Source organism: Lathamus discolor, chromosome 1, assembly GCF_037157495.1.
Source record: "Lathamus discolor isolate bLatDis1 chromosome 1, bLatDis1.hap1, whole genome shotgun sequence".
NCBI classification, from domain to species: Eukaryota; Metazoa; Chordata; class Aves; order Psittaciformes; family Psittacidae; genus Lathamus; species Lathamus discolor.
Window position 1 is genome coordinate 43,329,631 of NC_088884.1, and position 26,177 is coordinate 43,355,807.

General features: G+C 38.9%; 1 protein-coding gene across 7 annotated transcripts in view; it reads right to left on the reverse strand.

Moving 5' to 3' along the window:
• PAWR (pro-apoptotic WT1 regulator) overlaps window positions 1-26,177 on the reverse strand; it is an 82,418-nt gene that overhangs the window by 20,355 nt on the left and 35,886 nt on the right. For all 7 annotated transcript variants that reach the window (XM_065669404.1, XM_065669379.1, XM_065669373.1 and 4 more), the window contains exon 3: window positions 20,708-20,836. In XM_065669404.1, the coding sequence (XP_065525476.1) occupies window positions 20,708-20,836 (129 nt within the window). The remainder of the gene's footprint in view (window positions 1-20,707; window positions 20,837-26,177) is intronic.

Here is a 26,177-nt window from a genome sequence, read left to right on the forward strand (position 1 = left end):
TCAGCAAATACTAGGCAAAAAGTCAGGAAACAATATTTAAGGAGTTAATGAACTGAACCATTGCTTTTGCTGGAAAAAATAACAGCAAAGCTTGAAATTTTGTCTATTTTTGACACTAACTGCAGACAAAGGAATAATGAGTTCTCAAAACAAGATGCAAGAGGAATTCCATCCACTTGGGAAATCCTACAAAAGGTTACATTTCACTGATCAGTGCAGTAATGTTTTTATAAGTAAACAAACAGCCTTAAAAATAGGATAAGAATACTATTTTATTGCAGAAAATAAAGTGGAGAAAATTATTTGCATTACAGAAAAAAAAAAAAGAAGAAAAGATCTTAAAAGTGTATTTTGTTTCATGAATCATTTTCAGCTTCTGCAAGAAGTGCTACACTTTCCCTAATACTAGCAGAACAACAACATTCAACAAAGTTAAATCATGGAAATTATTTAAAGAAACCCACAAAGTGGAGTAAAACTGCTGCTTTAACACTGATAACTACTTTATCATCGATGACAGCATCTGAAAAGTAGCAATTCACAGCTATGAAACAGCAGCCTAATTTCACCTCTAAAAGGACAAGGAAACAATTTTAAATGGTACCAATGCTATTTTTAAAGTTTACTAAGGGCACGTTATCTTTGAAAGGTCATGGCAGTAGGGGGAGTTTCTAAGGACTGGAAGGAACCAAATGTCACTCCTATCTTCAAAAAGGAAGATCCAAGGAACCACATGCCAGTGCTTACCTCAGTCCCTGAGTAGGCGATGGAACAAATCCGGAAGGACAAGAAGGTGAAATCAGCCTGAATATATGAAGGGGAAATCATGCCCGACTGACCTGACAGCCTTCTGCAATGAGATGGCTGGCTCAGTGGATGAAGAGAGAGCAGATGACTTTTATCTTGATTTTAGCAAGGCTTTCAGCACTTTCCCCCATAACCTATGAAGTCCAGCTGGACGCTAGACACACAGCAGGGGCTGATACAGGGGCCAGTACCCTTTAACACCTTCACTAATGACTCAAGTGATGGGACAAAGTGTACCTTCAAACAAATTAGGATGAGCAGTTAATAATGCATCAAATGGCTGTGCTGCCATATAAAGGGACAGTGACTAGCTGGATAACGAGCTAATAGAGGCCTCATGAAATTCAAAAAAACATCCTGGTTGTCCCATTAGCCATGAACAAGTAGTTTAACTCTCTTTTTAAGCTTGGATGAAAAAAGAGTTACATATAGGTGACTGGGTCAAAATTTTGCCTAACTGTATCTACAGATACAACTCTTACCAGTTAAGTACAAACTCTGGGTTCTAAGCCTCCTCAGCTCTTACTTTTTTAAACAGCTTCTTTTTCAGGAAAATGACGAAGTCTTGAGGTTATGACCATGCTTTCTGGTGAACATAAGGCTTGGCTTACAGTGAAAGGCAGAATTCACAAGAAGGAGAGAATTTACATTTGACATTGCAGTCTAATGAAGCACACATACTCCTGTACAAAGAAATCTCTGGATCTTGGATGCTTGTTTTCTACTCTAGACACCAAAGGGATGCAATGTATGCATCGTTTACCCTTTTCATATAGTAAATGCAAATATAAGCTGTTAAGCAATTTATATACATAGACTTGTACATTTACCTCAACAAAGTGGCTTCTAAACGTTTGGCAGAACTATTCACAAAAGCCAGTTCTTCAGAAAAGAAAGCTGGGAAAGCAAGTAAATGCTCAGGGACAAAGTACATGGCAAATACTTTCATTTGCTATAAATGACAGCTGTTAAAACTAAGGAAAAAAACCCAAAGAATTAACCAGCTCTTCGTAAAAAAAAGTTTCCTCAAGACATATTAGTGGTTTTTATTTTAACAGTTAAAATTAAGCATGAACAAAAAGTTAACAATACACATCTATACATAAAAACCATTTCCTCTGAAAATGAAATTAATACTGCAGATTTGGTAAATTATAACTTTTATTACTTTTGAATCTGTAACGTAAGTGCAAGCCAATCATTCTTTAAGGTGATGATGCAAGCACCAAGGAAATATATTATCTATCTCTGTTCTCATGTTAAGAAATTATTTTGTGTGCATTATTTATCCAAAAGTTGCTGGGAATAGGAATATATATGTAGTTATATAATAAACAGCATTATGTGTCTATTAATCAAAAAAGAATCTAAGCTTTCAAACTACTCATAAGCTCTTAAAAGGAAGCAAGCATGTCTAATAATTCAAGATCTTATCTCCTCTACCACCGTTGGAGAAGAGAAGGTTGGCAGAAAATGAAGAGGAAGACTGCTGTTCTGCAAAGAATTAAGCTAAAAGCAGATGATTAGGTGCATATATAAATACTAGTTTAAAAGTCTTGCTTATGTTATTTAACATTTTTTAACTCTGAGTTTTAGCCTACATTTAAAATAGTAATTGCTATAAAAATGATTTGTCAAAATAGTGTTTTAGGAACAATGAAGAGATCAGTTTATTTGAACATCTCACTTTAAAAAAGGAATTATTTTTATTGTCTGTGAAAATCCTGAACAGAAAAGCAGCCAGTAAGGAAGTAACTTGTAACAGTTATGCTAATGGTTTCCTTCATAGTGGTTGAAAAACATTGCTGCCAAAGACATCAGCTCTTCATCCAGGGTTGAAATCACACCCTCATTTCAATTCAGTGTTCAAAACACAGCTTTAAAAATACTTCTTGCACATGATCTCTGGCAGCTTGCATTACCTTATAACAGTATATACTACTGCACACAAATCATATAATCAAGTAGTCTTGCTCTTGATCCACCTCAAGTGGTTCAAGAACACTGCAGACTGACATACGTCAGCACTGCTGCAGAAAATTGGTCATGCTCCCTTCTCATGTCTACAAAAGTGTTTATGCAGCCAGGTATTAATGCATGACACAAGGTGATCTAGGTGAAAATGATCATGGAAACAGCAAAGATTTGTCTCGTTCACACAACCTCCTTCATCTCATTCACCAGACAGCCGAACACATACATACACCTACAGCACAAGAGTATGTATGAGACCAGAACACACAGGTGAGACTATTCCCATTAATGAAACCATTTACTACCAATTAAATTTCTGCCAAACTAGAATGTAAGCAAGTTTGCTAACTCCCCTCTCTGCTCCTGGCTCATCTTGGTACTTCACATGGCCAATACAGAGATTATACAAACAAACTGGTCATCAGACTTTAAATAAATAGTTCTCTGTGTTTACAAGTGTCTGACAAAGATTTCCAGATGTTAAACTAACCCTACAATTACAAATCCACTAGTTAAAATGCACCAATGAACATGCTTTTGAACATGCATAAACTCTGGAGGTCGGCTGGACTAGGAAAATGGTTCACTGGAATCCCTTGAAAGACTACTTACAAGTTTTGCAAACAATTAAATCATCTGGATCAAACCAGGCTCTTAGAGTATGCTGGTACATACACTGGCATGTAGAATACGTGCAGTGTTTTAGAATTTGACTGTACATTAGCATTATGACTACATGATATTCCTGCTTAATGGTATGTATTATGTAGTCAATGATACAACAACATAACGATATGCATGGTTAAATTTTTACTTAAATTAGGCCACCAAAACAATTTTTTTTTCATATGCAATCCAAATATGAAAATGTGTGGCAAATGAAACATCGCTGCATGGAGGAAGGAGGGCTGTCTGCTCTTTTACATATCAAGGAACAGGTAGATTTTATCTCCATCCAGCCAATTAATTTAACTCCAATCTCCTCCTTGAGTCACATCCCGAGTAACTACATCTACTTTCTTCTTACATTCAGTACAACTTTATGTTGCTATTTCCTAGGGAACCACAGTTACGTATCTTCTGCAATGCAAAGTTTCATTCAGATACAAAAGTGAGATAACATCTGAGTGCTTGACAACTGAAAGACAATCTGATCCTAATACAAACCAGGAATAAGTGCAGGTGTGGAAAGTAGGAGAAAGAATGTTGAAATACATTTCTTTCCCCTTCCATCAAAATTCCCCAAAAGCACACATTGCTCAGAAGCAACAGTGTCATCAAGATTACCCTCCATTCCTGATTCTAAATAGCTTAAAAATGTCTAGAGATGTTTTCTATGGAATGCAATACAAATCCAACTTTGAATGGAAACCTTATCACCACTCTGAAAAGGGAGGGAGGGAAAACTCCACTCTTTATTTCCACAGAAACCATTCTTCTCAGAAGCACTCTCAGGTGCTTTCAATAAGCTTAAAGCAGCAATTACTGCTTGCACCCCTTGTAACGGTGCACTTTCTAGATCTCTACTTAGAATACTTGTACGTTCAAAAACACTCTAGGTTCCTTTCCCTCCCCATACTCTCCTTGCTGCCAAGATTTTACATCTATTTCCAAGATTCATTATATTTTATTTTTTTTTCCTGGTCTGGATTTCCTACGGATTACCTTAAACACTCTTTACTCACTCAATAAATCTCTTTTATAAGCAGTCATTCTGAAAATGACCTTTTTATATCTAAAACTGTTAAGAAATCATAAAGTTATCACCACCTATTAATCAGTTACAAAATACACTGGAACAGGAACCTGGTAAGATTAAACAAAAACAAAAGCTGACCTACTGTTCTTAAATATCCTGACCAAATTTTTCGTATTTGATCTTCCTTTGATTTGTACTCTGGCGAGTTGAAACCAACACATTTAAAAAAAGCCTTGTTTAATTTACATCCAAGTGATTTTTTTAAAATAAGCCATAATGAATAACATGCAACAGAATAAAACTTCGAGTGGGAAAAAGACATTCCTGTATTCTGGAGATTAAAATTCAATTGCCAGAACTATTCTGATATTGTAGCACCCAGATGCTTAATTCCAGATCAGCAATAATGAACAACCTCTATCTATGTGATGCAGTTGATACAGACAAGCAAGACCGAAAAGTATCATCATGCATCTGCATAGAGAGACACACACCAAACAGAAAATCCAAAGAGAAGGCACCCCTACAGATGTGGAGTAATCTAAAAATAAATTATAGCAGCACCAAAAGTTGCCAGTTCTCTAGACTGACTGTGACTTCCACTGCAGCCCATATGAAATTCATGCATCTCAAACAGATTCCAGGCAGTCTCCTCTACCTCTTGACTATGCAACCCTCAGAGTAGAAAAGCTGTTAGATTTATCTTTTCAAAATGAAAATATGAAAACATGTAATTCTCTGTGATATGTGCGTGTTTCTGGACTGTGGGTGAATGATGTCTTAGGTAAGAACAACTGCAGTTCTCTTTACCTGACAGAGCAGAGCATCACTGAAGTACTGCACATTCAACATGCATGTGCTCAGAGCCTGTTCCTATGCTGGTTTTGGTTTTCTAGCTATCAGGAGCAATGAAGAAAACCATACAAAGAACACCTCTTCCCAAAATCTGTCAGGACCCAAGGGTACCTACGAGATCCGGCTCAGCACTGGCCTTGCCTGGCTCCTGCAGTGACTCAACCGCTCCTACACAAAGATTGCCTGGGCACCACACCAGCAGACACAGGCGTGATGCTCTTTTCTGAGCCCCATGGAGAGGGAAGCATGGTTCAAAGGCACTCAAGTGCCTTGAAGACCAGCCAGACAGGCTGCAGCAAGGGCAGCAACATTGAAGCCTGCCACAAAGACATTCATTATATCCAGACCTACTGAAATATATTTGCACCATGTTCCCAGAAGTATTCTGTAGTACACGTTACCTGTCTCTAGTTAGCCCACAGGATAAAATCCAACTATTCCAACCATTAACTACTCACTCACGCAATTATGAAGAATAAAAAAATACATGAGTATACCAATTATTAAACTATGGCACAATTTTAGATCAGACTTATTTTGTATAATGGTAATATAACTTTAAAAATGTAACATAAGGGGTTTTATCTGCTCTTACATAATACCACAGTTAAAAAGGCGTAAATGTTTTGTATGAAGGAAAATTCATTAGAATACGTAAGTTCATGGTGGCTCTTTGCCTGAAAACCAGTATGAATTCAATCTAATGCCTGACTTTTGGGTCTATTTCTTGCCCAATATATAGGTTGCAAACCTTTGTGTTATATTACATACTTACATGTAAGTATTTTTATAAAATACTTTGTTTTGTTAATATTGTAGCATACTGTTTTCCTGTTCGCTGACAAACACACACATGAGATTTAAGTAAAACTATAGTATGTTTACAATGTCCTATAGGTTTCAAAATTATTACTTGCAACTAGTAAAGCAAAATAAAGCAAATTAACAATTACAGACTAGAATTTGCTCAAAAAAAAAGGAGACACCAAAAACAAGTATGACCAGCAGGTCAAGGCATGTGATTTTCCCCCTCTACTCTGCTTTTGTAAGACCTCAACTGCAGTACTGCATTCAGCTCTGGAGCCTCCAACACAAGAAGGACTTGGACCTGCTTGAGCAAGTCCAGAGAAGGGCCATGAAGATGATCAGAGGGCTGGAGCACCTCTCCTATAAAGACAGGCTGAGAGAGTTGGGCTTTATCAGTCTGCAGAAGAGAAGGCTCTGGGGAGATCTTGAAGCAGCTTCCAGTACCTAAAAGGAGCCTACAAGAAATCTGGAGAGGGACTTTCTACAAGGGCAGGTAGTAATAGGACAAGGGGGAATGGCTTTAAACTGACAGAGGGGAGATTTAGACTGGACATAGGAAAGAAATCTTCCACTATGAGGGCAGTGAGGCACTGGCACAGGCTGCCCAGAGAAGCTGTGGAGGCCTCATCCCTGGAAGTGTTCAAGGCCAGATTGGAAGGGGCTTTGAGCAACCTGGCTGAGTGGAATGAAAGCGCCCCTGGCTGTGGCAGGGAGGTTGGAACTGGATGATCTTTCAGGTCGTTTCCAACCCAAACCATTCTACGATTCTGTGAATACTTTATTTCCAGCTAGTTATCAGGACATGTAGTGAACTAAACCCCAAAGGAGTGGTGGAAAAGGGAGAGGAAAGAAGAAACACAGACTGGAAAAACAAATTTCAGTCAGGGAAAAATTAAGTGTCCTTACTTCTGTTCACTAAAGTGAACCTTAACTTTTTTTTTTTCCACAGCGTCATCTACTACCTTTAATTAATACATAATTAATAAAGACTTCAAACAAGAACTAACTTAGACATGGCTAAAATACCTGGGTGCAAGTGATAAGTATTTTTCCTGTGAAGGCAAAGGAGTTGTGACTCATCTCTCTGTTTACATTGAGCCAGAAGTCCACAAAGAAACATTGCAAGAATAGCTAGGGAATCAAATCCAACATCTCACAGGAAGTTAAATATCTTCAGTTACTACCTATGAAGAAATCTATCATGGACATTATGTGAGAGATTAAAGGAACACCTAAGGTAAACCAAGTAGCTCTCAGGGAAGTCACACGTCATTGACAAGAAAACGGCTCCCAAAAATAAGGAAAATTGAAATACTCACTAAAATATATGAACAGATTTTTTCCCTTATTCAGGATTCTCAATTTCTACACCCAAGCAATATTTGATGCCAAAGAACAAGGGTTCAGGACAAGCAGTCAGGCACTCAAAAGCTACGAAGATCAGGTGAGGCTGACAAAACCTGACTAGATCTCAAGTGACTCATTGACAGAGCAGACCTGGCAAAATTATCAGACAGTGATTATATCCAACATATGAACTTCATGGATTAGTGTTGAATAGGCATCAACTGAAAATGTAGGCTTCCTAAGATTCCCAGAAAAGAAATAGAACTTGGAAATACTTGAAACAAAGCTCCCAAATTCAGTGTGTCAGTCATAAAAAAATAAAGAATAGATATGTTGCCAGAAACCCTGAGGAACAACCTTCAACACATAAGCAAAAAGCACAGGATCTATAACACAAAATTCAATACTGAAACAGGAGAGCATTTTAAAACAAGACAGAATTCAGATGGACGTAAGCCTTTACAGCTTAGGGAAATTAAGGAATTCGTCAATTCTTAAGGGTCTTTTCAAACACAAATGATCCTGTGATTCTAGGATCTCCAGTCGCAGAAGAGCTGTCATGGAATGACACCCACAGCAGAGATGACAATAGTGAAAACACAGACAGAACCTGCTGAAGTACTTTACAGCAAGTGTAAGTATAGAAACCTGCTATATGTGAGAGTCCTTTTCTCACAGAGCTATACATGCACAGTCCTTCACAACACACTACCCTGTGTCTACACAGACAAAATATGGTTTCCCAAAATTATTTTCAATGGAATTTGTCTCGTATTTTACACAGCATTACAGCTTTTTCGACCTCAGTTAGAAAGCCAAGCTGCTTCTTGGTTTGCACACTGTATACTAGAAACACACCCAGTGATAAAACCAGCTTCTTCAGTAGAAGCAGTTTGAAACAATGAACTGTCCTCCCACCTCTATGAGGTACTGGCTCCAAGTAAAGAAAAGAGAGGCGAGTATACCAGCAAAATGGGCCTGACAGATTCTACTAACAAATGAGTAAATGGAGGCTGACAAGCCAGAGACTACTCTGTGGCTCCAAAGCCAAGTAACACACTTCTTGGCAGATCTCCATGTTCCATGCGACGTCCCCACAAAATAATAATCTGGGGTCTGCTCCCCAGTCAAAAGCATCTGAAATCATGCAAGGCTTTAACTACAGCCCAAAGCAGTGTTTTCATAACATGAAACCTAGATCTGTGATGCACACCCCAGTGTGTTGATTAAGGGCATGAAGCTGTTTCTGAGCTAGCAAAGGCTAGCCATGTCCTCGCAGCACTACACAAGCAGCCAGACGTGGTGCTGCAATGTTCACACCACATGCAAGGACTGGCTCCTGGCACATTATTCTTCGAACAGTCACCAGGTATGATGCAAGAGAGCACTAGGTAGCATGAACCAAAACCACACCAGAAAACCTTGGTAATAATTAAGCCAAAAGCTCTTATCAGCAGTGAGGCAGTTGAGCTCGCACCCAGGTCTTGCTCTTTTTAGCAGTATAAATTTAGTCAGACTACCTTCACCAAGCAACTCTGAATTCCAGATTCCTCCTCCTTCCTGAGCCATCACATTAACTACACCAGACTACAATGATGCAGCGAAGCAGGCTTCCTCCCTCCCCCATCCTCACACCACTACAGAACTGGCACATGCAGCTTCTGTACACACAAGCACATCCAAGTCACTACCACTGACACCCTCCTTAGTATGAGTAAAATGATTGTATGCTCCATGTTATAAAAATGTTTGACAACTATTGCTATGTCTATTTCTGCAGAAGTGTATAAATCTCTGCTCCTCTTTCTGCAATAGTGAGCAAGCTGTCTGCCCTTTCCATCTTGCACGAAGACATTCAGCAAGGATCCCCTTGGTCCATGTAGGTTCTTGAAGAAGAGCATCCTCCCCCTCTGTACACACCCTGCAAGTATTTATAACTTTGTTATCTAGGCTTCAGACTTGTTCTTGGCATGAAAGCAGTATTAACTAAAATACTCTCTCTGGAACAGTATAGCAGGAAAGTGCAGGAATAAGCAGTATTACCATACCTTACAGAAGATTTTTATATCAGTCAGGCTGTACCATCTATTTGTACATGCAGATATGGTACGAAACCCTTCCTTTTTCAATAAACTTGTAGCTACCCTTTCCCTCAATGCCCAAGAAATTTTTGGGAGAAGCCTGGAAGGAGATACCTACTTAGACATCACCATGTTTGACAGCTGATCAGAATTTCCATATTTATTCTTTCAGAGGTGAAACAATCTTCTCAAATCAGCATTCAGTTAGCTAAGTTAAGAAGTGATGTCAGTCCAAAAAAAAGAAACTGTGGGACAGAAAAGAATCATAGAACCATAGAATGGTTTGGGTTGGAAGGGACCACAAAGATCATCTAATTCCATCCCCTGCCATGGGCAGGGACACCCTCCACTAGACCAGGTTACTGAAGACCCCATCCAACCTGGCCCTGAACTGGCTGGGATGGGGCAGCCACAGCTTCTCTGGGCAACCTGCGCCAGTGTCTCACCACTCTCATAGTAAACAATTTCCTCCTAATACCTAATCTAAATCTCCCCTCTGTCACTTTAAACCTATTCCCCTTCGTCCTGTCACTCCACACCCTTGTAAAAAGTCCCCCTCCAGATTTCTCATAGACCTCCTTTAAGTACTGAACTGCTGCTCTAAAGTCCCCAGTCTTTCACATGAGGCCCCTGCTGACTTTTGACTGCTCAGAACAACAGCTGAGAATTTGAGAAACTGCTTCCTTTCCCTACTGTCATATAAAGGCCCCAAACAAGGATACCACCAGGTAATGTATCTGCTTATGCAGTTCTGGAGTATAGCTTCATGAACTCAACAGTGAAAGAAACAAACAATACAACAACAAAACAAATGCTCATACAGGCTCACTACATAGCATCAACATCTGCAGATATTAAAGAAATACAGAAGTAATCAAAGCCCTCAAAAATAAAATTGTAATGGAAGGATCACAACTGGACTTGAGAGAAACTGCAAGGAAAAAATGGTAACTCACTTTGCTTCTCACTTGGTCTGCAGAAGGATTTAGAAAGTACCTGAGGAGCAGGCTGTGAGGAAACCCCTGCAGTTCCCTGGGCACAAACATAAACCTGAAGCAGGAATAAGAAGCCACCACACTGGCTTGCCTCCACAGATACAGGCTTGAGACAGTTTTAGTTTTCATGCAGGTTCTGTAATGAATAGTTGTACATGTGTACAGGCACATAAAACCAAATATTCCATTACAGAAGACTTCATGGGCACATTTATTTACTAGGAGTGAAATACATTCCTGAAATAAAACTCTGAGCTTGAACCACTTATTCTCTAAATTAAACTTTACTGAACACAGATGTCAGAAATACGAAATTATGAACACTTTCCTCTAAGAAAAGCAAAGTTTGCTTATCAGCATAAACTTGATTACCTTTGACAATGATGAGTCCCTGGACACAGATGATGCCTTCCACAAACAAACTGAAAGATTTATCTTTTAGATCTGTTTTTATGAAGACAAATGATGACAACCATGTAGTACTATTTCCCTGTAAGAGGGGAAGTCATATAATCCTAGAATGGTTTGGCTTAGAAGGGACCTTAAAGATCATCTAGTTTCAACCCACTCCCATAGGCAGGGACACCTTCCCTTAGACAAGGTTGCTCAAAGCCCCGTCCAACCTGGCCTTGGACACTGACAAGGATAAAACAGCCACAGCTCCTCTGCACAACCTGTTCCAGTGCCTCATCACCCTCACAGTAAAGAATGTCTAATCTAAATCTGCTTTGAGTCAAGTGACTCAAAGTAGGGATACTCAACCTGCATCCTCGAGGCCACACATCACTGGCCAAACAACTTCATTTGGCTCATAGCCAGTTCATAGCCACCCACTTTCCCTACTGTCTCACATTGGTAACTGCTACCTCTTAACTTCCTCATTTCTTAGGGGCATAGGGACTGCAGTTTCACTCGTAAGCACTTTCTGAAAGCAGCAGCGTTAGATAGTGCACACACAATATAGTTGAATCAGATTTGCTGAGTATGTGCAGATTCTTTGGGAATGTAAAATCCACTGAACAAGCACGCATCAGCAACACTATGCATAGGCAACACATACACTAAATTTGCGCACATAAGAGGAGGGGGATTTTGACAGAGACATAGACCATTCAGCTGAGAAATCCAGACTCCACTGTTTCAAAATGCAGTTTCCATTAAAAAACACACATACACACTTAAACTGAAAACTAGTAATCTCTTCTGCAAAACAAATCATTCAGTGCCTCAAGTTAGACCAACCAAGACCACCATGCAACATTACTAGTCCTAACCTTACAGATTAACTAAAAAAATACTACATGGGGTGGGTTTCTGTGGTTTGGTTTGGGTTTTTTTCCCCGGCGTCTAATAATACAGACATTTAATTATTTAAAGAAAATGAAGGCTGCAAAGTCAACCAATTCAGAACAGGTCAGAACGTTGTTGATTTAGGAAACTTTCACTCAAATTCTCTCATCTACATGCATCATGATACTGCCCTTCCTGACATCACCACACAATGTATTTTTCCACAAGATCTTTTTGGTGGAACACAAAGAAGAGTACCGAGTAGCATTCAGCATTTTGCATTTGCTTGGTTTTCACAAGGTGGCCAACATGCCTGATTTACTGCTACTAGCACACTCAAACATGCCCGTATTGCCAGAAACTACTTGAGTGATGACCTGATGACACGTGATCATGGAAGATGGAATTCCTGTGTTCCTGTCTGTCTTATACACAGATCACAAGAATAATTTGGGTCTCCCAAGCCATACCAACCTTGGCAGTCAAGTAGCTGAAGCACCTGTTTCACATCATGAAATATACAGGGCAGCAAATTCCCTGCAACTGATGTCACTTACTTTAAAAACGCTACACAGACTGACTTCAGATGCAAATACATTTTAAAAAAATAAGTGACCTTACACTTAAACATTGAATTTGAATACTTTTTAACCCATTTTTATGGGAACATTTTTAGACTTCTAATACAATGTCCTCATAAATCTGTTGCATCCACTACTATTACTTTAGCATTTTGCAAATACTAATGACTTTTCATACCACCCCAACAAAACAGATCATGCTCTTAATCTGCAAATAGAAAACCTAAGTTGAATATCATCTGGTAACTAGCTGTCAATTATTAGTCCCAGAACTTGACTGGTCAGAATTACATACAACTTCATATACTCAAACACAGCTCATCCTAATTCCCGTCTGTATTCTAATCACATTTTATTTACTTAAAAAACAAAAAAACCCACAACCAACCACTAGTATAATCACATTGTTATGCAAAATAATCATTGACCTAACATCTGAAGAAAAACAGCATAAAAAATAAAGCACATACTTTCATACATTTGGGCATGACCCATAGCACAACTGCATTTTCTCTATGGACACAAATTAACACCAAGTAACATCATGACAATGTTCTTGTAAAAGATGATTTATTACTCCTGAATGCACACGCATACAGTTCTCCTTTGCAAGGACTACATGCAAGCTAGACGCAAAACATCTTAAAAAACTGTGTTCAGGTATGAATAGATATGAACATCATTACCATATGATTGGGATAATGAGAGTAATTGCAAAATGATGCTTTATGACATTACACTGCTGCGCAAAATAAAAAAAGCAAGAAATGCAAAACAGATAGGTATAAACTGGAGTGCGAGCTGAGAAGCTTATCTGGCAGCATATTCTTGGCATAGGATCCAAGTACAAAACTCTGGGGAAGTTTGTGTCAAGCAGGTTTTCAGATGTGTTTCCTAATGGAGATACATGTAATACTTCCCTGCATTCATCACAGTTTGTCACGCAGCTAAGAAGTCACCTGGGAACTTCTATCCCCCAACTTCATCTACTGCTTTCAGGATATCTTGCAAGGCGCCTCTATTAAACATTTGCAGCTTTGTAACAATGGTATATATCACGGCTTCGAAAATTACAACGTGTTGGGTCACATCTAAAGTAAAGGATGGTATTTAAGCAATAAGAACTGTATTGGAGCACTTCTCTATGAGCATAGTTGGACCACGTTCTCTTTAGAAGTTGCCTGCAATGTTCTGGTGGAACGTTAAACTTTTCTAAAGCAAAAGCTTAAAAAAAGATCAGATGTGGTCTTCCATCAATTTTCACAGGCTCTCGGATGACTTATAAATAAATGCACAAGTCAACTAAATGGTCAGCTAATAAATCAAGTTTAGACGACTTCACCAGCCATCTAACTACTGAAGTTAGCTACGATGAACCCAATCTGTAGTGGCACGATTTTGTAATTATACTGTTAGATTATTATGTACAATACGTAGACATTACATCCTATCCTCACCTCCAATCAGCAAGAAGGATTCTTGAAAGGTACAGGCAATTTCTACATTAATGATTAGCCGAATGATTATCCAACCTAGTTTCTTGCAGAGAACAAAAACCTGCATTGCTGCTACAGGGAGGAAAGAGAGTAATCCAAGACATGGCAATACTACTATGTATGCAAGTCAGCGTTGGAAGTTGAAAACTAAAGCAACTTCTCCATTTGTTGTCTTGGGTAAACAGTTCCACTGGAATTTAGTACTAGGGTCAAGCTTTAGCCTGTCCCCTATTGCTCGTAATTTGAATGCATTTCAAAAATATGGTATAACATATAGTATAAAGACAAGGTTCCATCCTACCAATGAAGTTTTTTGTCTAACAAATCTGTTCAGTGTTGTTGACTATGACTCAGTGTGGATATTTACATGTCTCAAATATGTCTTACTAATATCTTGTATGAAATAATTTGGTAAAATTCAACATCTTAGTTTCTTAAATATTTTGTTGCTGCACAGTCTGAGAGCAACACAGCGACTCCAAGAAATGCCCATTGCAATTGCATACACTAAACGAATTAATGGTTGGAACAAGATGACTGCAATTTCTAACTAGAGTGCAATGGTCTTGAATGAGGTCCTGGACTTCACTGCACTATTCGAGATGTAATCAGGTACAGCAAAACAGTTCCAGTGGCTTAGCAAAGAGTGAACCATGTCTCCCACTGGGGGCTCAGGCTTCAGAACAGTTGAGAAGCAAAATTCCCCTACCAGTTTCATGCCAGCAATGCAAATCCGAAAGCAGGTTTCTAACAGATGACCACACAGACATCTTGGGCAGTCATTCCAGACACAAAAGGTATTGGTATGAGAGACAGTTATGAACTGCAGTTTCTTAACAGAAATACACTGGACAAATTTTGCTTCTGTGTAACAATAATAAAGACCAGCATTCCCTTTTTACAGTAAGATACCCTAAATCATTCTCATTTTTATAATCATTACTTTTCATTTGAAGGATTCAGAATATTTATTTCACAAAAATTGAACCTAATTGACTCAGAGCTTTCCCTTTTCATGCTCACAGGCACAAAAATTTATATATCCTACTCTCTCTAATCAATCTCTATTTTCAAGTTATGCTAGTAGCAAAAATAATTCTGACATGCTTGGTCCAAGTTTGCCAGAGAGAGGAAAGGATTCAGCCCAAATCTCAAATACTTTGTTTCTTGGCGTTTTTGCCAATACCCTTTTACTCAACTATTCCCATATCTTACAACACTTACATCGAAGTGTTCACAGCTGATGAATTTTTTTGCAGTGTGTTCATACAGCCCACAGCACAGCAATTACCATTCACAGACACTACAACTTTGAAATAAAATGCTAGCAGAAAGGAAGCAAAGCTAACATGAAGTAAAGGTTCTCAAAATCCTTCCAAGGTACTGAGAATGATCCTTCTGTGTGATTATGGCATAATAACCAGAAAAACCGCAGTTGTAACTTGAAGGCTTAAAGGGATGGAGGACCTACACAAGTGTCTCCCACTGCAAGGTTTTATGTTGCCTTTGGATTAATCATCTTGCCCTTCCCAATTTGGTCTCCAAGAACACCACGAAGTAACACACCACAACACGCTATCATATTCAGATATCACTTCTGTAATGACAGAAAAGTTATGTTACCCTACTGCTGTACAGTTACACCAAGAAGGGTACATATTAGTGCATCTGGTCTCCTAAAATATTCCCCTAACAACGAATTTCAGGAGGCAAGTGGCCAGGGTATCAGCACAACCTGAATGCTTTGGTGCAAAGCAAAGGCCTTGCATATGGCAGTTTTGGTGAGAGTTTTCTGAGAATTAGCACTATAGCAGCATTTCTCCATGTGCTGGAACTCAGCAAGTCCTCTAAGAGACTTCCAAAAAGTTAGTAACTTTAAAGTAGTAACTTTATGCTTGTCCGTTGTTGTTGGTTTTTTTTTTTTTTTTAGGTAATCTATAAGAGTTCCGGGCTTTATTACATATAAATTTTTACTTTCAGTGTGCATCCCCATACACATAAGTAGTCCACAGCACCGCGACTCACAAGCTGAGAACCACTCAACACTGCAGCATAAAAGCAGGAGGAAAATCAAGCAAGGGAGTTGAAGTCAGATGTAACATTTGTGTCTGTGAGTGGATTTAGCGTTGATACACCTGGTGAGGTGTGTCTTTCCACACTATCTTTTGTTAAAGTAACAGTTCTGACTGTAACTGTTTCTCAGTGTTTATGATGTTGCCAGACCTATCATCTTCCATATTTCCAATATAAAAAATTGAGGCCATTTTAGCCAAATAGTTCTGCTTCAGGGAAAGTACTCTCAGCTCTGGTATAACAACTCTCATATCTCTGTGCTTCAGATCAAGGACTTCAGCCACAGTTTTCAAAAAATGCACATTTTGCCTATGAGAAGGAGAACAGCAACTTCAGACAATGTCAGAACTGAAAGATCAGGTTAAGGGCTGGATATACAATACTATTCACTAACATATTTAGCCATCAAACATGAAGTTAACATTTACTGTCTTGTTTACCATAGTCACAGTAACCATATATTTACAAATTTCATAAAATGGTAACAGAAAGGACAGATCAGTGAAAACATCTTCCTACAGAAATGTATTTCTTTTGCTTAGTAGATAGAACAAATATTGGTCAATGGCAAACAGAATCGCCTGAATTCTTAGATCTAAAACAAAGTCAACTTTTAAGAACAGCATTAGGCTTGACTTGTACAGAGTAGAATCAAAGGCAATCTAAGTCATCAAAGCTGAAATAATACTGCTGTCAAATTCTGTTCAAATTGGGCAAGCTGTAAGTCTTCTAATAAAAGGCGAGTTGACAGACTCAGGAATAAACTGATTAAGTCTTAGCAGCTACAACTTTCTACAGTTCCAACTGTTCTGTACATGTGCCACTCTGGGTCTTTGCCAGATCTGAGGCCTGGGACTCTCTTCTGTACTGTCAGTGACAGGACACCCCTGCTGTGGTCTGTCAACAAAGAAGTAGTGCCTGTTTGAATACTGAGTGACAAACTTGCAACAGCGTAGGAGACAATTAATACAGCCAGTCTGGTAAACAGAAACTGAGATTACTGGTCAAGAAGAATAGGAAATATGCATGAAAAAAAAGGGGGAATGGGAATATAGCCAAAGCATTATGTAATAATACCACTAGGGGAAACTAAGTGGCAACTTCTGCAATATTTGCTGAAAAAGTGAAAACAGTGAACACAGTAAGAGTCTATCAGACAACTTGGAGAAAGCATAAAAACATTTGAGAATGAAGAATCCTGCCCAAACAAGCTGCAAAGGCAAGTTATAAGAGGCATACTCAGAGACAGCTTCTCTGCACAAGTATTTTTGTTGGTGTTCACCATGAAAAAGCATGGTAAGGGTCTCACATCACAGGACTTCTTCATGGAAGACGCAAAGGGTGTTTTTCAAACAGAAGCACTGGTAGAACTTAGAAACAAATTAACAAACTGAAAAAAAAAAAAAAAACCCAAACCTAACTGTCAGATTGAGAAGGTATTTATTTCTTGAGCTTTAAAGAAACTATTGATGTTACTAAAAAACGTAATAGCTAAACTACTCAGGATCACATATAATCTCTTACAACTGCCCTAGTACAAGTGGTTAATGTAATCACTATCTCTAAGAAGATTCTGAAGCAGACCAGAGAACTACAGCCCAGTAAACCTGGCATTCATACCTGAATAAAGTGGTGCTAGTAAGTCTACAACAACTACAGAATAAGTGAGTAAATAAATATGAGATAGTGTGGAAAAGTCACCAGGACATTTGTAAAACAGTGAGTTTTTTTAAGTAAAAAATGTCCAGAAGAGAAAGTTGGTTGACAACCTACTGCATTTCAAAAAGGTATTCCCTTTGAAGACTTCAAGAAATTATGATACACTTAGATTAAGATCTAACGTCCTTCTGCGAATAAATCACTGGTGAAAAGACAGGAAATAATGGTGGACACTGACAGTTAGTTTTCAGTACTCAGAAGCATTGCATGGGAACCTCTTCCAGGACTTCAGCTTTCAAGTATACTGGGGCAGGAGATGTCCACAGATGCTATTCAGAAAAGAGAAGATGAGGGTCAACTGAAAACATGCAGGATTTCTCCATTGGGAGTGCCCAGGAGGTGAAACAGGAAATGAAATTTAGTGTACATAAGCACAAAGCAAGACAAAAGGTAAATATACTTCTAAATTCACATATGCATTACCACTCACAGATAATTCTGAAATGATGGGGCTACAGAACTGATGGACAAGGGTAAAGCAGTTGACGTCATCTACCTGGACTTGTGCAAAGCGTTTGACACTGTCCCACACAACATCCTTCTCTCTAAATTGGAGAGATATCAATTTGATGGATGGACCACTTGGTGGATAAAGAACTGGCTGGACGGCCGCACACAAAGAGTTGGGGCCAATGGCTCAATGTCTGGCTGGAGACAAGTAACAAGTGGTGTCCCTCAGGGATCGGTGTTGGGACCGGCCTTGTTTAACATCTTCGTCGCTGACATGGACAGTGGGATTGAGTGCGCCCTCAGCAAGTTTGCCTATGACACCAAGCTGTGTGGTCCAGTTGATATGCTGGAGGGAAGGGATGCCATCCACAGGGACCATGACACGCTTGTGAGGTGGGCTGATGCCAACCTTATGAAGTTCAAATATGACAAGTGCAAGGTCCTACACCTGGGTCGGAACAACCCCAGGCACAGCTACAGATTGGGCAAAGAAGAGATTCAGAGCAGCCCTGTGGAGAAGGACTTGGGGGTGCTGGCTGACGAGAAAATGAACATGAGCCAGCTTCAGTGTGCGCTCGCAGCCCAGAAAGCCAACCGTATCCTGGGCTGCATCAAAAGGAGTCTGACCAGCAGGTCAAAGGAGGTGATCCTGCCCCTCTACTCTGCTCTTGTGAGACCTCACCGGGAGTATTGTGCGCAGTTCTGGTGTCCTCAACATAAAAAGGACATGGAACTGCTAGAACAAGTCCAGAGGAGGGCCACAAGGATGATCAGGGGACTGGAGCACCTCCCCTATGAAGATAGGCTGAGAAAGTTGGGGCTGTTCAGCCTGGAGAAGAGAAGGCTGCGTGGGGACCTCATAGCAGCCTTCCAGTATCTGAAGGGGGCCTATAGGGATGCTGGGGAGGGACTCTTCGTCAGGGACTCTAGTGACAGGACAAGGGGTAACAGGTTAAAATTCAAACAGGGGAAGTTTAGATTGGATATAAGGAGGAAATTCTTTCTTGTTAGGGTGGTGAGGCACTGGAATCAGTTGCCCAGGGAGGTTGTGAGTGCTCCATCCCTGGCAGTGTTCAAGGCCAGGTTGGATGAAGCCTTGTGTGGGATGCTTTAGTGTGAGGTGTCCCTGCCCATGGCAGGGGGGGTGGAACTAGATGATCTTGAGGTCCTTTCCAACCCTAACTATTCTATTCTAAATCTTAAGTTAGACTAGACACACACAACAAAAACAGTAAACTTGGTGCTCAGCAGACAAACAGGCATATATTGGGAATCGTCAGGAAAGAAACAGAGAACAAAACAAAAAACACCATTAAACCACTCTACACCTGCAAATTGTTCTGACCTCTTTTGGTCTGTTTTCTGATCTCCAGTAGGACAGTCAAACTAGAAAGAGTAGACAGTGTTACTGAATATCTCCTGTAGAAGGAACAATTACATAAAGCAGAATTCTTCAGCTTTGAGACAAGGCAGCTGAGAGGGGCCATGCTCTCTCTCTCTGCTGCACTCAGTCACATAAAGAGGAAGCAGTTGTTCTCCATGTCTTCCACTGGGACACCTTGGTGAAATCATATGGAAACAGATGGCAAATGACACATTCAACTTAAACAAAAGGAGATTATTCTTCACATTCCAGGTAATTAAGCTGTAGTAATGAACTCATCTGAATGTTAACTGCACCCACAAGCATATCAAAGACTGGGCAAAACTTCTGAGTGAAAGGGCATCCAGGCCCACTAAACTCAGTGATGCCCCCTCTGGTCATGGGTGGTTTGAAAATTATCACCATGTGCTTGTTCTGTTCATTTTTCACTCCATGCATGTGCTACTGCCTCTGTTAAGAGTCATCATGCAGACGGGGTCGGCCTCAGTGTGTAACGCTGGGTTTGCACATGCTGTTAGATAAACAACAGAGGAGAAACAAGGCTGTCTAAAGAGACTAAGGACATGAAAGGAAAAAGACAAGACGTTTGCTGCAGTCAGTATGGTATGCAGGAGAGGTGCAACGGGTGTAATTGGCAATGTTTTGATAGAGGGGGGTGCTGCAGGACTGAGTGTAACCTGTGGCAAGGGGACTGGAGAACAAAAACGGGAAAAGAGGTTTCACAGATGCAAGAAGTGTTTTTCCTAAGAGTGTACATGTTTTTTTCAATTCCAGAATCAGCAACTAGAAGTTTGTTAACTGACAATAAATAAATTAGGAAATTGGGTCCTGATTAGAAAACTCTATGTCAATTAAGTGAATATTCTAGACCTGTGAGCATTTTTTCACTTCTATCTTCATATTTCTCTTACTCTCACTAAAGAATAACTTCTATGGTGAACATCAACACCGTTATCTTCAAAGCCACTAGAGAAATAGAGGATTCTGTTGTCAGAGCCTGATCTCAGTAGTGTTGAGCTTTGACAACTCCTTAACTTCAAATCTGCTTCCATATAGGTATAATCTACTGTTATGAAGAAGTACAAAGAAAGCAGCAGTATGAGTTCTAAAACAGTAAAATATCAGAGTGAACACGTGTTAATATCTCACCTGTAGTAAGTACGAGCCAGGGGTATCTGCACTGGAACTCTCATTTTGTATTGTATTCTGTTGGGTAATAGCATCTTCCTTCTTTCGCTCCTTCTGCCCTGCTTCATCATCTTCATACTCATCAAGGCTCTAAAACCAAAAATATTCTGTTACAAAATAGTCTTTGTATTCATGCTCCACAATGCTTCCTGTGCTTCACAAAATTCACACATCAGTTAATATTTTCAAAGATTAATTTCATATTTCAGAAAAGCTGAATTGCTTAAACACTTTCCTTTCCACGGATACTCGTATCTCCAAGAACAAAGTTTGATAACTAACATTCTCTTAATACAAAAATGAAGAATAACCAAATCAAGATCCAACTTGACAAAGCTTTCGGGAATGTTGTCCAAATTCAGTGCTAATCCCACTCTGAGCAGGAGCTTGGACTATACTTGAGATTTCTTCCATTTGAATGGAATACCACTTGTCATAAGCAATAGTTTCACCGCTACATAAAAGACTTTGAGGAAGTATTGAGAAGGGAGAAAGAGTTTATTACACTCTTCACTCACCAGCTGAACTTTTTTGACAGTGGCATCTGCTGAGACTGAAGTGTCAGTCTCAACCACCTATTTTTCATTTTGTCTTTTAAAGTTTACCCTTAAAAATTAATAATTTTTAAATTATGTGGACGGCCATTAATTACTAAGAATTATATATAACATTGTGACTCTTCAACAGAAATGTTTCATACTAGATTTGCTGTAATGCTTCATTCAAAAGGATTAAGTTACTAAAGCACTGACTGCTTACAGGTGAGAGACAGCCATGACAAAGCCATACTGAGGCCTCTGTAAAAATGTGAGGGAGGACCTAACCAGCTTTAGACTAAGTCTCTAGATTGGTCTATTAATTTAACACACACAGATTTACATCAATAAAAAAAAAATAAACAAAATAGGATCTCATGTTTACAAGACCAACTTGAAGTAGGCCTAAACTCTAAATGACCACAACATAACAAGTTGTTTGCCAGCACTCCACATTAAAACATGAGGTGTGTGAGACCTAGTTACAAAAACACAGGGAACCAACCATTCTCAAACATCAGCAAAATCTTTCTAGATTAATGTACAATAGCTTGATAAACAAAGAACAGAGCTACAAGAGAACAAAGATAAATATCAAATCATTTCAATGGAAGTTTCTAATGCGCAAAACCCAAAATCACTATCCTGAGGCTTAGATACTGATGATCTCAAACATCCTCTTATCACAGGACACAAAACTAATGGCAAAAGTATATAATGAGATGCTGAAACGTAGTAATTTTAAAAAAGAAACATGGTGTTATTTACTACCGAAAAATAGCACTAACATATAAAAAACTAGCTTTAGCTGGTCCAAAGTAAACCCTATGGTGATACAAGTGCTAGGAAACTGACAAACTAGAAAGGTAAGTTTCCAAAAGTGGACATAATAAAGACAACATTTAAATTCTCTGTGGTAGCACTCCTGGCAGAACACTAATGGAATTTCACCAGTCAATTTCTACCCAACATTTTAATGTAACTGATGTAGGCCTGTCTACCTCTATCACTAAAAAAAAGGAATACCTGAAAGATTATTACAGCTGAATCACTATATATATTCAAAACCACTTTCAATAAGTGTCCTTTTCTAATAAAATAATTGTAAATAAATATTTAATTTGGTTCTCTCAGGTTCATTTTCAACAGAACATTCAAAAACACTGTCATGACAGATTCTAGGAGACCTTTAAATGAACCTCCTCTATTTTTTATTACCTGTAAAGCTTAAAAATTTTGTTAACAAAAACTTAAACCTGTATCCTAATTTGTTCCATTATTTTGGTAATCCATTCTGAAGTGACAAAATAAGAAATAATGAGCCACCACTGCAACAAGAAATGGAGCAATCTTCAGCTCTTACAAAACCAGTCTTGCTTAGACAGAATGAGGCTCACAAAAGGTATCAAATTAAGACCAATGTCATGAAGGTGGAGAATAATGCTGCGTTAGAAAAACTGGAAAACTTTTGGACTGTTCTTCAAGCCTCTAAGTTTTCATATAATAGAATGGAGATCCTAGGTAAACTCCAAGGAAAGAGATAGCTTGACATGACTTTGGAAGAACAGCCTTTAGTAAGTGTAGGTAAAAACTGATGGGAGACAGAAGAGACCAGTAACTTTCACACACCTCAAAAACCTCGAACATTCCTTAAGAAGCATAAAGCTCAAATTACAGTACTGTAGGTAAAAAAAAAAAAAAAAAAAAATAAACAAAACGAAAAAACAAAAGTCTTTGTAGGAATCAAGTAGAGAAATCCTTCATTTTTCTTCTCAAATTCTCTCCCTTGGATACCTGCTTCTCGTAAGCTTTCCAGAGACCACCAGCATTCCACATGAATATTTTTCTCTGAATACAATTACATCTGCGAGGAAGTATGTTCTCTCTTTCAACACAACATCACCTGCTACTAACTATTCCCTTAGTAATGCTGGACAGGAACAAAATGTCATCACCTGTAAATCAAATTTGGAGCACATAACTTCTGCTTTAAAGGCTACTGAGGCTTGTTCCCACTCCTGTTCACTGCCTGAGGCAGCTTGGGCCAAGACAGGTTTTGAGTGGAAAGAACCACAGAAGCAGCAGGTTTTTATTCCTTGTTACAGATGAGGTACAAGAGTCATGGACAGGTTGATCCTTGCCAACTGCAGCCGCTGCAGCACATTTGGCTAGGGCTGTCAATGCCTTCCTGCCCTAGAGCAGATTACTAGTCATTGTCAAGGACCTTCTGCAGTTTGCAGAACACAAAAGGTTATGTTTCCCTTCCAAACACACGGACACGCACGTACCCACACGCTAATTTAAACAGTGTCCACAAAATGCATGCTGAGCACAAGTCAACATGATGGTAACAAGGGAATTTTAACATTTTACAGCTTTTTACTAAAGTTACTATGTTTTGCTTCAACAACCATTAGCCTTAATAAGGAAATCCATTTGATCTGACGTACAATGAAATAAGCTTTCTTAAGCAAATTAAGACGTTACATTCAATATCCTGCTTGTGCCCCTGTCCATCAATTTCAGCTAGATTGCAAATATTAATGCTATTTATATTCCAAACTAACTTTTAGCGGAATAGGATCAGTAAAAGCCAAATTTCATTTCATAGATTGGTTATTACTGAAAAATTCAAAATATCCAAAGCATTGTTACACTAAAACACCTTTTTTGTTCAAGCTGCCCTGAAGCTGAAAATGTCTCAGCTCAGGGGATATTTCAATGAGATGGATTACTGCATTGCTTGCATTGCAGACTTCTCTCAAATACTAGACTTTGCTTTAGAAACTAGTTTCATGTCACTGAAAAAGACATAAATGCAGCAATTACCTTCTCTGTCAGCACAGCAGAGAAATGGACTTGTAATCACTGAGATTCTGACCCATTATATAATTCTCTCTGCCTATTCCCTTCCCCCTGCTTTTTTATTTTGCTGCTAGGCACATACCATTTCAGATTCTTACTTTCCATTAAAATCATCTGAGTTTTGTACAGCAGAGATTCAATGTGACATTCCGACATCTGATCTTAATATAAGGAATCCACAGAAATTCTTTAGGTTTTCTAGCATTTCAGTAAATGTTTGAAGCTGTAGTATAAACATTTTTCTGTAAACCTCTAGTATGGAAAATACAAGCAGAATAAGATGCTTTCAAAAGAATCAGTCTGATGAAAGAAACAGCCACAAAGATATCCCCACATTCCAGCATATTACCAGCCTGCAGTTTAAGGAGACACTGTACAAAGAACATTTCTAATGATTCACTGGTTTGCTTCTTATAAACGTTTGTGAATTGCTAAGAATAAACAACAACTGGGGAGGGACTGTCCTATCCATGAAAACAAGCAATATTCCTACATGGAAAAGGTCAATTTCTGAGTGCATACAAGCTGTCTCACAAGACACAGAGCCGAATCAAAATGTCACTATCCCCATCCCCCTTCCTGCACCAACCTGCTTTTGTTGCAGTTCTGCTGTCTGAGCACATTGCTAAGAGCTTCCAAGTTCATTCCATGAAAGGTCAGTCAGGTTGGTTTCAGCAGGTTTAATTAGCCCAACTGAGTTTGCCTGAACCATACACAAGCCCAAACTATTTATTCCGCAGAACTCCAGGAACGGTTGTGCTACATCAGCTTTTGAACAATGATGAGCACTTGAGATAATAACATATTTTAACCAGTACAGCAAGATGTGCAAGAGGATACCATACTCTCAGTAAAAACCGGTGTTCAGGTACATTGGGCAATAAACAGAATCTTTACAAGATAAGCACCATCAGTATCTTGACTGTTTTTTAACTTCTTAACCATCCTAAAGATCTAGGAGAGGAAACAAATCATAGAATCACAGACTGGTTTGGGTTGGAAGGGACCTTAAAGATCATCTAGTTCCAACCCCAAACTTAGGCTCCTTCACATTTCCTGGAAATTACTCTGAACAATTAAAACCAAAAGTTTTAAAAAAATCAATTTTATCACAAGGACACATGCGATGTTCTGCAGAAGTTCAAAGTGCACTATCACAACTTCGTATCAAGAGGCTGGAAAAGTGTAAATGTTTCTAGTTAATGCGAACATTTCCTAAAAGCTTCTACAGTAGAAATACAAGAGAAGATAAGAGAAATATTTTTAAGTCTAGGAAAAAATGTAACTACAATAAAATACATTTGGGGATTCAACATAATTTTTTTTCCCCCTCAGCCATCATTCAGAAAAGCCTGGAAAAGTTAACTGGAAATTGAAGACTACTACTTTATACATTGTTTCTTTTTAATCATATTTCTTAAGGCAGCACCGAGAACCAAACGCTTCCTCCCGTTACCATACACGGCCCCAGTATCTGTTAAATACCATCTTCCTAACCTCTGCACAGTATCAAGCCTTTCCGTCATCACCTCCCAAAATACACAGCAAAACCAAGCAAAAAATCCCAGAGCTCAATGATTTGAAATGATTACCTTTCCCCTTCAGAAACACAATTTTAAATCATATTTTTAAACACACTCTTACTACAATGTCCAGACAGTCCCCAAAGTATTTAAGCAAAATGGGTTTAAAGTAATATAATCTTTTATTAGAACAGTACAATTGGAAAAAATGCATCTTTTTCACTATGCCAGCTTTTAATCAGGTTTAGCTTGCCCACGTGCTTTTCTTTTAAAAGTTGAAAAACATCCTCATAGAGGTGAAAAGAGCTATTGTTATTCATAGGAGCTATATAAAACCTACAGATTACCCAGTAAAAGGTTTCAATTTTTTAATAATACTTGACCCTAATTCTCACATTAAGACAGTCCAAAAAAGGATACTGAACTCAAACACCTTATCTGAATGATCTTTGTGCACTTCAAAAACCCTAGGTATCCAAGTGAAGCGGTCCAGTATCAACAATTAGT